General features: G+C 40.0%; 1 protein-coding gene across 1 annotated transcript in view; it reads left to right on the forward strand.

Annotated features, from left to right (window-relative positions):
- The window catches only part of PHLPP1 (PH domain and leucine rich repeat protein phosphatase 1), a 269,023-nt gene that overhangs the window by 215,788 nt on the left and 38,753 nt on the right, over nucleotides 1-14,482 (forward strand). Inside the window, exons 8-11 of the mRNA XM_019518523.1 lie at nucleotides 3,074-3,276; nucleotides 5,671-5,731; nucleotides 7,887-7,982; nucleotides 12,338-12,493. Of these exons, the coding sequence (XP_019374068.1) occupies nucleotides 3,074-3,276; nucleotides 5,671-5,731; nucleotides 7,887-7,982; nucleotides 12,338-12,493 (516 nt within the window). The remainder of the gene's footprint in view (nucleotides 1-3,073; nucleotides 3,277-5,670; nucleotides 5,732-7,886; nucleotides 7,983-12,337; nucleotides 12,494-14,482) is intronic.

Below are 14,482 nucleotides of genomic sequence, written 5' to 3' on the forward strand. Positions count from 1 at the left end.
TTTTTTTTTTTTTTTTTGAAGTATGGGCAAAATAGAAAATCCAGAGGAGTGCAACAAAAATGATGTGGATGTCTAGAAAACTTAACAACATGAGGTAAAGTTTGAAAGAACTGGATTTATTTAATTTCAGGGAAAGAAGAATGATGGGGGAATTTGATATATCTCCAAATAAAATCAGAGTTGTTTTGAAGAGGTGATTATCATTTGTCCTCTTATGCCCTTGGTGGACAGGGTAAGAAGTAATGGGTTAAAATTGCAACGAGGAAGACTTAGGTCTAATAACAGGAAGAATTTTTGTAAACAATTCCTGAGAGAAGCTGTGAAATCTTTCAGTGGAAGTTTTTAAATGCAAGTTAGGCAAACATTTTGCCTGAAATGCTTAATGCAAAGATGGCTTTGTCTTGCATGTTAGAATTAGATGACCTCCACAGGTCCTTCCGGCCCTTTTTGTCCTATGTTTCTGATGTGGGTGCAGGCTCCTGGAAATTACACGCTCAGTCTGCTTCTGATGTTTGCCCCTTAGTTCCAAGGTCAAGACTGCCTTCTGGGGCCCTATACTGGTGTCCCATGCCTCCAGCAAGAATTCATCTAAGGCAGAGGTTCTCAAACTGGTCTGTGGACCACCACTGGTCCATGAGCTCCATTTAGGTGGTCCACAGAAAGGTTGCGGAACAATCAAGAATATCTGTACTTGTAAGACTACTGATGTTAAGATACAAGTTGTGTGCTTTGATTTATAGAACAAAAAAAAAGTTTAAGTGGTCTGTCACGACCCTCAGCAATTTTCAAGCAGTCCATGAAAAAGAAATTTTGAGAACCACTGATCTAAGCAGAAGGGGCAGTAGAATTTCCAACCTACCTTTCAGCCAAATCTACCAGGTGGTTAGAGAAAGCAGTTTGTCTGTGGTGTCCCATCCCTCCCACTCCAGCTCTTAGGGACTGTGGCTCGGTCCACACTACTGCTGCTACTCCTTAGTGTGAGGTTCCAAATAACCAATATGGATATCAGAGCAGACGTGCTAAATAGTGTCCCTCCAGCTGAAATAGCCTACGCTTCATAGGATGTCTGTGTTACTGAGGAGTTTGGGCTGAAGTGAGGACAAGTTACAGCACTGGGATAACATGGAAGGATCCCTTTTGGGATCAAAATATTAAACTTTTTAAAACTATGTTCAGGTTCTCCTTTGTGAAACTTTCCCATCTTTTATTTTAATCAGTGCATTTTACTGAGGTGCCATTCATTTGGGCCGAGTTGCAGGCTGGTTATTGTGGAAACTGCAGAAATGTCTGATACATTTTTCCCAGGGGCAAAACACCTTTGACTGTAATGCTCAACTGTGCTACAAGGGAAGCATCTGAAACACTGGCTTGGACTTGCATGAACCTTTTCTTTTCCCTTCAGCATTTAAATAGTAGTTGCCACATAAGCTGTAGGAACAGTGAGCAGTTTTGAATACATGAGCTGACAGACACGAGCCAACTTCTTTTTACAATTCTAGAGTTATTTCTGTTTGACAAATGAGAGAGAGAGGAAGGAGGAAGAAGCTGCTGACCCTTTCAAGAAATTTTGAAGTATATTTTACATCTAGTGGTCCAGTTTTTATCTGTGTCAAGTGGGAGCTTCTGCTCTCCATTGGCTGTACAAGTTTTACATGTCTTAGTGACATAAATTGTTATATTCCTCATGGATTTTATAAAACCCCGATTTTCATCATTTTATGTTAAACTATTCAGTGAGCAATAGGCATTTCCGTAGGCATTTTCTAATTTAGTCCATTTAGATGGACTAAAATGATGTGTCCAGATATACTCAGCTTGGTTATTTTGATATGGATCCTAGCTTTGCATCTTAAGTGCCTGCTCAGAGTCAACACCTTCCCCCTCATTCTCAGAGAATCTCCTTTTTTTGTTACTCAAGTGGGCAGAGTACCTGCATTGTTTATTTTACATTGAATTTATTGATTTGCCATGCAGCAAATGTGGTTTAATGCAGTGACTGCGGGATCAAACATGTTCCCTTCCCCCCCTAAAAGTAAAAATAATAGTAATAATAATTTAAACCCTAATTCACCCTGAGGTATTTTCCTTGGAAGGTAGGTTTCTCAGCAGAGGCAAAAAGTAAAGAATGTATGACAACAAGGCTGTATTAATAATATTGTACACAGTCATGCTAGCCTGCCTTGGGATTTCTATTGTTCTCAAACATATTGGTGTTACTCCTGATATATTATCTGCTGTATCTAGTCAGTTGAGAATAATTGGACTCTTCAGAGTTCACTGAAATCCTGCATGTAGCTCTGCTTCATCGGTAACTTTATTTCCAAGGTAATTTCTTCTGGAAAGGTCAGTGAGGGCTGACTAGCTTCAGTGCAGTAACTCTTGCTCAGACATCAATAAAGATTACAGTAAAACCTATTCCCTTCTGCCTCTTCCCTCCCACCACCTGCTTGAATTCAGAGGGCTGAATTTGCTTGCTTAAAGATGATGAAATAACATGTAAACATGGAAAGGCTAGATCCAAAACTAAGTCAAACTAATAACTCCATTATTTCCAAATTACTACTTCAGCAGCTGAGGTACACGGTTGCATGTATCAGGCTTTTCCAGCAATGTTCATTACATTTCTTTGAAGGCCAGTGGGAAGTATGTAAAAAGACTTTTCTTTTTTTCTGTACCACCTAGGTGCAAATAACAGCAAGATCAGTGTTATTTTTGTAGATGCAGTAATAATATTAATAACACCTAGCTGTTGGTCCATTTTTCAGTAAATGGCAAAGTACAAGAAAGGAGGTCAACTTCATTATCACAGTGTAACAGAAGATGATAAGGTACAAGAGCTGACCTAGTCTGTTTTAAAAATATCCCCGGGAACAGGATAAGAAAGGGAAAAAAAACAAATAAAATGGGTCTTGTTCAGCATCCATAGGCTCGCTGTGTGACCCAAGCCAGTTGTTGAACTGCAGACATAGGGCTGCTTCTCTTCTTTCCTCCCATTTTCCCCCCCGCTCCTCCCCCACCCCCACGCAGAACCTGTTGTAGTTGTACGCTAATCTTATTTTTCCACCTCTCTCAGATTGAATGTAATTAGGAGGCTGGTGGCAGATGAAGTAGATTTTCTTCATCACGTGACCCAGTTAGATGTACGAGACAATAAACTCTGTGAACTTGATGCAACAGTTTTCAACAACATTGAAGTGCTGCACTGTGAACGAAATCAGCTGGTGACCCTCAAGATCAGTGGATATTGTCTCAAAGGTCTTTATGCCTCTTCAAATGGTAAGGCTAATTTCAAGGCACTTGTGTCTTGTTTTGTTTTGGGTTTTTTTAACCTGCTTTTTCTAAGAGCATTTTGAATGCTTATTAAGTAGAATGCACATAATTGAGTTTAATAAGGGGGTTTGGTGACATAACCTTTGGTTCAAAAGAAGCCTTATGTCCTATATCATGCCAATGATAATGTTAAGCTCCAGAATTTACATTCAGATAACATTAAACTGCTGACTTGAAGGTCACTAAAACATAGACATGTAAAATTTAAAGTTAAAATTCCATTTTCTCAGGCTACCATGTTGTAGGGAAGGTAAAAGTATCAATACAATACAAAAAGCACATAAATCAGCCTATTTCTTTCCATAGTGTAGGCACCTTCTTCCCAAAAGAACCCAGCCCTATGAAATTTGGGTGCTCTGAAGCAGATAGCCTGTGCGGGAGTGGAGAAATGGCAGCATGGGTAGCAGCTGTAATGGCTGCTGTGCTTCTCCCCCTGTTGGACCCAGGGAGGGGCTGGTAGAGTTCACTATTCAGGGTCAGAGCTACAGTGTTAACCCTTCCATAGCTGCTGCCAAACTGGGAGTAGCTTTTGGCTGAGCAGCACTGGTATTGGTTAATTTTCCCCACCTATAGAAGGCAACCTTTCTGTATTACTCAGAACGTCTTCATTAAGACTGCAAGGGCCAGGTGATGGGTCTTCATGACTATACAAGTCTTTCACAAGGACTAAAAAGAACTTTTCCCAGGCATGTCCTGTGTAAAGTGTTGAGAGCTCTAGTGGTCCGATATGAGATTTAACTGGTGGTTTCAGTTGGTGATAGGAGGGGCCTATGCCAAAATAGCAGAATGGCTTAGAGAGCCCTTCCTTCCTTTTCAAATGACTCCTGGTGCAGTTCCAAAACTTCCATGTTCGGGCTGCCAGTTTTCTACCATTACCTTCAGACACTGTCAGAATGTGTGATTATATCGTTACTTCAGCAGATGCTTTATCGGTGTAAATATAATACATGCATTCAGAAACGGTCTTAATTCTTTGAGAAAAACTTAGCACCTTACATTGCAATATGTCTTTTAGTCTTACAAATACATACATATTGACAAGTTTTTGTTCAATATTTCTATTGCATAATTACATAAGGCCTGGTGTGTATGTGTGCATTTAAAAAAACAACAACACGGGGGTACAATTAAGATGTTGCTGTCAAGTAACCATTGAAGAATCACCTTCATATCTTTAGTGTGACCTGATGAAGTATGACCTGGAGGTGTTCCCAGGTACACAATAAAAATGACAAGTGAAAAATTAAAAAAAAAGCTTTATGTGGTCCAAAGTAAAGAGAGAATAAGCAAAAAGGAGTCTGAATGGGAGCTCTGAATGGGAGGAGGCAGGGAAAATGAAAAATTTGAGTTTCTTGAAGTAATTATTATTTTAAAAACCATAAAATATTCTCTGAAGCCACTTACTCATTTTAATTATAGCGTAGTGTCATACCTATAGTAAATCCCACTTAAGTAGTCTCAGACATGGTGTATTAAATTATTTTAGTTTAATAAAGTCCAAATTCTTAAATGTACCAGTATGTATTTACTCAATGTAAATGTACTGTATTTACTCAAATTTAAGGCAAGGGTGTTTTTAACCCATTTAACTTTGGGCAGGGGGCCCTCATCTGGGAATAGAGTACAAGGTGGTTAGGGGCAGGTGATACTGGCCCTGACATGGGATCATGGCCAGAGCAACAGCTGCCCCCTGCTCCCACTGCCTACCCTCCAGTCCTCCTTGTTCTGGCCCTAATCTAACGTGCTGCAATGGCAGTAGCTCTAGCTGGGCCCTGGAATCTAGGCCAGAGCTGATGCCAGTAGTGGGCTGGGCTGGGCTGGGCCTGGAGCAAGTACATGTTTTGTGCCCCAGGCTGGAGCATGTTGGAGCCAGAAGGTAAGCAGCAGAGAGAAGGTGTAGGGAACAGGCAGCATGAAGCAGGCATTGAGGGGAGGACAGGTGCCAGGGGGCACCGGCACTGGAGGGGGGGAGGGGGTGGCACACCAAAAGACAGGGCTCAGGCTGCTTGACCCTCTCCCACTGCTTCCCCTATTGCCCCCCCCCATCACTTTCCCTGCTGAGAGGTAAATTTAAGACACCCTCCAATAATTAAAGACTATACAAAGAAAATTATAACAAATGCATGTATTTTCCATGTATAGAATCTCATTGTTGTTGCGGGGAGGGGGATCCTCATAAATTCAAATTGTCTTGGTTCAAATAAATATGGTATTTAGGTCACTTGAAATCAGTCGGGGAAAAGAGCTTGGATATATTTTAAGGCTTTGTCCCTAAATGACTCATTAGCATTTTTCAGAAATCTGCCATTTTAACTTGAGGTTTTTCCCCCCTCCTTTTAGAACTTGTTCATCTCGATGTGTATCCAGTTCCAAATCACCTGACTTGCATGGATATTTCTAGGTAAGAAAAATATGCTTTCTCTTACCTTCTATAGCACCTACATCAATCAAGATAATGCAAAGGAGAAAAATCATTCTTGTTTTACTGGCATAGAAAACTGATTTATGGAAATGCTGTGATTTTTGTCAAAAGTGTATTGAGAGCTGAGTTGTTTCATTGCTCCCCAACTCTTGTTCTTCATATTGACAAACATTCTCCACCCTGGTTTTCATGCATTTTATTGGAATAAATATAATATATCTGCAGTTCATTTGAATAAACATCACTGATTAGAGATTCTCTGAACAGTGTAGATGGGAATGATTCATTGCTTGGGCTTCTATAAGTGTGTAAAGTATAATAATGTTTACCGCATCTATAGGTATGTCTGTGGTATAATGTAGACATACATACCTTTTATAAAGCTTGACCTAATAACCTCCCATTTTAAAATTTTGGGGCAGAATCATGGAAGAACTCCAGTATAGGCTTAAATCATCCACATGTTCAGGAAATTGCTTAACCCCCACATTTGTCTCACTAGCTTTATAAAAATCTCTTAAAACATCCTGAAATACTGCAATAAATAAACTGGGTTCTGACCACTGATATATTCTTGCTCACCTAAAAGCAATTCAAGGTAGCTGTATACTAAACTTAGTGAGCATATTTGCATGTCTGGATGAGTTATACGATTTGAAAAATGCTATTTCTAACCTACTATTTTCCATTTACTTCATATCCATGTTAGTGAGGAACATTTAGTTTTGGCTGAAGCTTGTTCTGACTTCCTTTTGTCATTATTTTATAATAGTGTGCTGAAAGGGTTCGAGTGTGCAACTTCTTTTGAGAGGACTGTTTTTAACTATTTCAGAAATACTAAATAATATGTATTTGATGTAACACATCTTGATTAGTATGACTTACAATCTTCAACCAAAAAAGCTAAAAGTATGAATTATATGGACTATCTGAATAAATCAAAAGGGAGAACTATATGACTGAAAAAAGGTATTGATTTCTACACAGTTATAAGAACTGCTTCTTGATTTTTAAAATCTGTATGTTCCCACTTTGGTAGGATTAAACTGGGGTTATGGACAAAAGCAGCTATCTTTTAGCTGCTTTTAAAATGGAAGGCTGAACTGTTGCTTAGAAGGACACATCAACTGTTGTAATCTGTGGGCTCTTGTCTTGGTACAAGTTATAGCAATTTAGCTGAATTTAACTGTGAATGAAACAGGATTAAAGTCACAGTGGTTTTGCCACACTTGTATTGCTACAGGAGTTTGAAGACAGCTTATATCCTAACAGTTTATCTTGGTATCATTTGAAATTGATATCGCTGTCTGTCTGGAATGCTCAGGTCGCTCCCCAGCTATTTGTACACAATCTTCGGGAGCTTTATTTTGCATCAGGCTTTCAAGGTAGCATTTGGAAACTTTAGCCTTAAAAGTTTTGTTTGTAAAACTTACTGTGGGAACAAGGGAAAGAAGAGCAAAGCCCTTGACCTTGGAAGTGCCTAATTTAAAAAAAAAAAAAAAAAAAAAATCAGCCTGTTTTCCTTTGTCCTGCCCCTGTGAGCAGCATCCAAGGAGGCGTAGATTGGGTTCTGTCTCTGGGGCCTCCAGGAGCGGGTGTGTCTTGGTCAGGCAAGCCGTTGGTGATTTCCATTCTGTGATGAGTTATTTTCATTAATGGGTGCTGAAATTAAATGTTCTTATTTGTGCCAAGACTCTCTTCTCCACCTCCTGCTTCCTAAGTGTTTTGGCTTCACTTTCTTTTCTCTCTTCCTAATGCAATTGTGATTTCATAGCTAAATATATAGCTATAAATCCAGGAAGAGAATGCAGATTCAGTTCTCCTTATTTAAAAGATAGGCATCTGGCTGGGGGCATCTGACCCCAGCACTCTTTCCTGCCTAGGCAGGGAGTGGGACTCTGATCTGTTGAGGTCCCTTCTGACCCTAGCATCTATGAATCTGTGACCTTATTGCTTTCTCACCCCTTCAACCAAACTCTCTTGTTTTGTTCATTGCAGTGATAAGATATATTGTTCCCATTGGGTCTCTGTGTATGCTGTATGTTTGTGTTTATAATATTAATATGTTGTTCTTATAGTTAATAGTCCTTAAATCTGAAACACAGCTAAGTTTTCATCCTGTTCTTGCCTGTAGAAACCACTTGGAAAACCTGCCCGAATGGGTTTGTGACAGCAGAAAGCTAGAAGTGTTGGATGCTGGCCACAATCAAATTTGTGAGCTGCCTGCCCGGTGAGTCCCACAGACCAAGTTATATAATGTGGAACAGTATAAGTAGTTTGAAACTAACTGCTGATTCAGTGTTCGGTTTGTTCTGGTGACAGACAAGCTCGTTTCATCTTGTTTTTTTTTTTAATTTTTTTTTTACCTCATGGGGTGTCATGCCACAAGCTTCCACACAGCCTTTCTTCTTTGCTTTCATGCAGAGAAAAGCAGTCTCTTTGAATTCCAGACAGAAATTCTAATGCTGTTCTTGCCACTGCTCGGCGTGGAAAGCTTCATTTTAATATTAAGTATTAACTATTAAGAGCCATAACTTTGCATGATTTTTCAGAAGTTCTGTCTTGGGACCTGTTCCAGTGGTGCCTTGAAGCCTCAGGTCGAGACTGAGTGGTGCACGATGCTGTACAATCATTAAAGGGTAGTCCCTGTTACAAATAGCTGACTGTCTGAAATTTAAGCTAAGACTTGAAAAATGTGAGAGGGGGGGCTGGGAGAAGAAGAAAAGGTGGCAGTAAAGTGACTTTTTATAAAGTGAGTCCCAGGCTCCTCTCTTCCCTCCCACCCCCAAGAGTTACATGTACAATGAACCAATTTAAAAAAAAGAAAAGGGGAGTGATGAGGGAAGTATGGAGAAGAGAGATCTACACAAACAGACTACAGTCATATTGCGCCTAGACCTTACAATTCTGATAGCTTCCCTCCATGTGAACAGAGGCCAGAGGTGGAATTCCAAGACTAAAAATGTCCCATCTCCTCCTTCCCCATGCCCATTTTTTGAGGAAAATTGAGAATATATAGCTTCCCGAAGGAATGCTGACATTCCCAACTGCTCCCTTCATGTAGGAAAGGACATGGAGATGAAAGTGGGTGAAGATACCCCAGCAAGAGCCACTTGATGTAAAGAGCGAGTCAAGCGAGGTGGGGGAGATGTAGAACCTTAACAGTCGAGAGAACTTGAAACTGTAAGACGAGCCAGTATAGCAACTCAAGATTGAGGGATAGGGTGACACACAAGGAAAGGAAGGCTTCTAGCTGCTGAATGTTGACTGTATGGCAGAGAAAAATGACAGAAAAACAGGTGAGTTCTAGTTTTCTCTGGGAAAGAAGCCTATGGGCTATTTTCCTGAAATGAAGCAGGGAAGTAAGAGCAGGCTTCAGAAATGTGGAATCTCTGTCCCCAGAAGTTTTCAAGACTAGATTAGAGAGATGCTTGGCTGTGTAGTTTAGTCAGGGATGAACCTGCCTTGAGCAGGGAGCTGAACTAGGTGACCTCATGAGGTCCCTTCCATCCCTATTCCATGTGATCCTATGAATGAAGAGATGGCTTCAGCAGCTAGGCATGCTAACGATTGTGCCACTATTTGTTCTGTTTTATACAATATGAAACTGCATCACATATGAGGCAGAGGAATAAAATCCAGTTGTTTTCACTTATACCTCATAACACAAAAGCAGTCATACTAGGTGCATCAGTTTAGCCTTGAATGCTATAATCTTTAGTGAACTTTGGGTCAGATTTTAGTTGCTTGGGCACAGATGTAGGCTGAAAATACCAACAGAATGCTAATGCTCTTTTTGCATTCAAAGGCTAAGTACAGACAGTCAAAAAACCCAAAGCTGAATCTGTTCCTTCTTCACAGGTTAGTCTAGGCTGTGTAGATTGATCCAATAAGCAAGGTTTTAATTCCAGAAATGCAGCCACATGCCTGCAGTGGTCCAGACTATAAGCTGGACGGGGTGCTAGAGCACACCTCCCTGCCTAGTTGGAGCAGATAGCTTAAACTAAGGCTAGCCCACCCACCCCGTAGTGTGGGGGGGAGGGGGTTTATGGGAGAGGTGCAAAGCATCCTGGGATGTTGGGGGACTGTGAGGTAACTTGAATCTGGAGGGCATCTGGGACAGAAGTTCAATAAACTGATTTAACTCAAATCAGTTACATCTGAGATTACTTCCATCCAGGTTTATTTTAAACCAGTTTTGGCCATTTTAAAGGAGTTTATATGCCCTGAATTTCTGTTGTTACAGATTTGAATCAGTTTCCAATTGCTTATACCAGTTTATATGTAATTCTGTCCATAGCCAAAAGCAGTGCATGGAATGTCTTTTTCTCTAAGGAAACTTGGTTGCTTTATTTTTATTTCATTGTCTGGTGGAAGTTTAACTCCCTAGGGTCAAATATTCATGCATTGACCTATAAAGAGCTGGGCCAGTGAGTTCCTGGGAGCCCAAGGCTTGCATCTGATTTTAAAGAAATTGCTTTAGATTATATTTGCCTCCTGCCAAGCTAAGGTAGAGTCCTTGAAGATGTAGAGAAGGTATACTGTATACTAATATCTGTCTCAGTGGTATACCTTGCCCAATAAAAGATGATGTGCTAAAAGCTGTTCTGATAAAGGTGTGCAAAACTGGCACCAACTTTACTGCAAAAGCAACGAAAGGCTGCCAAGTTTCAAATTAGTAGGCCAAATTTCTTATTGTAAAACCAGAATTGAGATGTCCCCTAAGAGAATACTTGTATGTTTCTTCGCTAAGTTTTGGTGCATCTTCTACCTTCTGTGGCTGAGCACCTGCTTTGTTTGTGCTTTTATGAAGAAAGTGGCCTGTTGGGCAGCTGCTTGGTAGCAGAACTAGTTGAAAATTCTCCAGTGGAATGGTGTGAGATAAGAAAACATCAGTTTGACTGAACCGTGTCCAGTGGGGATATTCATTCAGTCAGTTTTCACCAGTAATCAGGTCATCTGCTGGGCCAGAGACTTGGCTACGTGCCTTGTCTTTATCTCAGTGGGGCCCTGGATTATTAGGGAGAAGGGGGCTCTCTACTTTTCAGCTGGGTGGTTTCCTTGTGTGCCATGCTGCCCAATGCCTTGAGTGGCTTAAGAACATCTTCATTCTCATCACGACAGATTTTTTTTTTTAACAAATCCAAATATTGTTGGAGGATTTGGAAGACTTTTGATAAGCACTGCTTGTAAGCTGAAGTGGTGAAGCCAATCTCTTTGGCAGGTGTGCCACAAATTAAGCACTGCATTCTCCCCGAGTGCCACTTTGCCACATTATCTGTAATCAAAGGCCTTTTTAAACAAAATGGGGAAATAAAGTAAAACAAAATTGCCTAAGACTTTTTTGTGTATTAAAGCTTATTCAACTCTGCTTTTGAGTCTTCTGGAATGGTAAAACTGCCTGTTGAATTGTAACCCTAATAATGATATAACACAGGCAACTCTGTACTAAGAATTGTTAAGGCTGGTACACTTATAGTATGACTGTATCTGTCAAGGGACAAGTCAGTGTACTTCATTGATTACTTTGGCACACTAGCCCAATGATTCATTAGTGTACTGTGGGTGATGTCTTGGAGGGAAAGGTAGGATTCTTTGCATGCATCTGGGCCTTCAGTGTAAAGGAGTGAGGAAGGCTTCTGCTGTGATGCTGAGTAATTTTGAGATTCCTTGATTGAAACAGATCAGTATGTGGGGCAAACATCTGATTAAACAGTCATGGTACAGTCACAGGGGCTTAAGAAAGGTGACAGATGAAGAATAATCTTTGTTTTTTAAACTTTTCAATCAAAAAAAAATTATAGTAGCTTTCTATTCAAAACTTCAACTTGATCATTCTGGGTAATGATTTCCTTCAGTCCAAGATCTAAATTCCTTTGCTAGCACCAACTGTTCATGTGGCAAATATTAACCATTAGATTTTATCAAAGCCAGTCCTCTTTTTATTTTTCTCTCTACCCTTAGCCCAAACAAGTAAATAAATGGGGCAAAGGGGGGATGTTGAGCTTGTAAAAGCTCAAGATAGAAAAGCGGATTAGATAAATTTCATTCCCTCTAGAACTGGAAAGGAGGCTTTATGTTAGTCTGGTATTAACCAAAAGGGAAAAATGGGGGAGGAGGGAAATTGCAGTGGATTATGAGTCAGCACATGATGAGTAAAGTACTGCTAAGTTTCTGGGATGTCTGGCTTTCTTCTATACTTTTTCTTTCCTTTTTTAAAAAATCTTCCCTGTACCTGAAGATATCCCACAAGTGAAACTCTCAGCGGGCATTCATAATTACCCACTTCATCAGTACCACATTTATGCGCATTTCAGAGAGTGCAATCAAATAATATTTCTCTATTCCATTCCATAGTCATTTTGATATTCCATTTCCTCCCCCAACCCTTCCTGTCTCTGAACATTCACACCTTATTTAAGAGATGTGGGAAGATGTTCTGAGAGTTTATAGGAAATTAAAACCTTTGCTGATGATCAGTTGGCTGAATCTCCTTTTGTGGCAAACTCCACTTCCGTAGAAGAGTAGGTCTCATTGCATTTCTTTCTCATTTCCATTTACTGTATTGATATTTTGCTCTTTAAGGTTGTTCTGCAATAGTAGCTTGCGGAAGCTGTTGGTGGGACATAACCAGCTGGGGAGACTGCCTGACAGGCTTGAACACACACAAGTGGAGGTCCTGGATATACAACACAACCAACTGCTTGAGTTGCCATCTAACCTTCTCCTGAAAGCTGACAGGTAGGGAGAACATGGCTCTTGATTTGATTTGTACATGAAGGACCATTGCATTTATTTCTTAGTTGAGGGCACTATCTGGAGTTCACCCAAACTGAAAGCTGTATGAGCCTTTTGCAGTGAAAACAGATGTCCTGCCTAACCTAGTGAAACAAAAATAGTTTTTATTCTGGTGTAACCCACTTATACTTGCTCTTTCCCTAGGTTCCCATTGTACCCCCTACTTTTTGAAGTCTAGTTGCAAAATAATATACACTATTTTTGTGTGACATGCTTGCCTGTGTGTGCATTTAAAGAAACTACTAAGTTTTTGGTAATTTGATCAAGTACGAAAGCTTTTTCCTCAGTCAAAGGCTTAACTTTATTTATGCCCATCACACAAAGTAAACTTGTCACAACTGTCAAAGTAACTTAATTACACTAATTCCTTCTATTTTTGGTCTGCAACATTTTCCTGTCTGCAAGTGTTGGTAACACTAGGTAATTTAGTGACAACTGGATTTGATTTTTCCCTTTTTATTTTTCTACTGCTTTTCTACTCTTGGGGTCTTTGTAATGTTATTTATGGCTGTAAAAACCTACTGTCGCTTATAGTCTGGAGGTGGGTGATTTAACTGATGTGTTAACAGTTTTATCATTATAGCCTTGGACAGATGCAGGTGAGAGGTCTTTGGTAGACTACCTGGCTCAGTTTTGTATATTTCTCATACTTCTATGCATCAGGAAACAGACAGAGACTTACTAGTTCATCAACACTGCATAAAACTTGATATACACTGAGTGCATGGAATTCCTTCTCTTGCAGTAAAAACAGTGCAAAGCTACTTTTTCTCCTTGGGAGCAAGAGAGGGCTGTTGATATTGTTGATGCTTATTGCCAGAATACTGATGGGCGCCAATGCAGTCAGATAAAACCCCTTATTTTACATTTTGATTCCATTATGAAGCTGTTGGGATTTTCCCATTTTTCTACTCTTCATTGCACAGGTGATTAAAGTGGTTATGGATTTGGTAGAGTAGAATACTTCCATATGGCAACTACTAAATTCACTAGTTTTCTGTGGAAAAGCTGTCCTTTAGGTTAAAACATGCTAAAAATATTGAGGAAAGCTTCTTCTATTCCCATATCTTGGCATAGAACTTTCCTCCAATGTTGGAGGAATTTTTCAGTGAAGCTGCACCCTCCCTCCCCCAATCACTTATTGGCTGTGAGGGTTGGCCATCATGCAGCCCTGCCGCTTGCTGCAAAAATGGCTGTTCACCCCATGGTCTGCCTGCAAAATTGTCCAGCAGCCAGCAGTCGAGTTCGGTAGGCTAGGGTCGGAACAAATTGGTTGAGGGGGAAAATGTTCACACATTAATATAGTGCTGATGTTGAGACTCTATATCTAAATGCATGAATCAAAACAGGTCAAGAAGTGTAACAATTCCTATCACAGCAACTATGAGTTTTGCAGTGAAGTCAAGTCTCTCTTAAAAAGTCATAAGAAAAGGAGCAGTAACTGCTGTTGATGTGGGGACTACATCTTTGAACTTTCTGACATTTGGGTATGTAAGATCTTAGCCATGCCATGGTGTAAATGCTCACAGTTTTTTTTTTTTTATTGTTCTTTTTAACAACAGCTTTAAAAAAATTAGCTACATCGCTTTAAATGCAAATAATTAATAAATAATTCATAATATGAATTCATTCAATAATTGTTACATTAAATTGGAGGGAAAAAAATACTTAATGTAACACCAGAGAGCAAAAAATTAAGAAATAGTAGTTTCTGAAAACTGCTTACAGCTGTGAAAGGAAGAAAAAAATAATCGGCAACGATAGGCCCGTCAATCTTACCTCTATCCTTGGGAAACTCTTTGAGAAGATCCTCAAGGAGCACATCTGTGATGGGCCGGCTTCAGGGATGATGCTCAAGGGCAACCAGCACGGTTTCATTAGGGGCAAGTCATGTCAGACCAACCTGATTGCCTTTTATGATCAGGTCACAAA

This window comes from Gavialis gangeticus, unplaced genomic scaffold (genome assembly GCF_001723915.1).
Source record: "Gavialis gangeticus isolate Ggan-Ray unplaced genomic scaffold, GavGan_comp1, whole genome shotgun sequence".
Lineage (NCBI taxonomy): Eukaryota > Metazoa > Chordata > Crocodylia > Gavialidae > Gavialis > Gavialis gangeticus.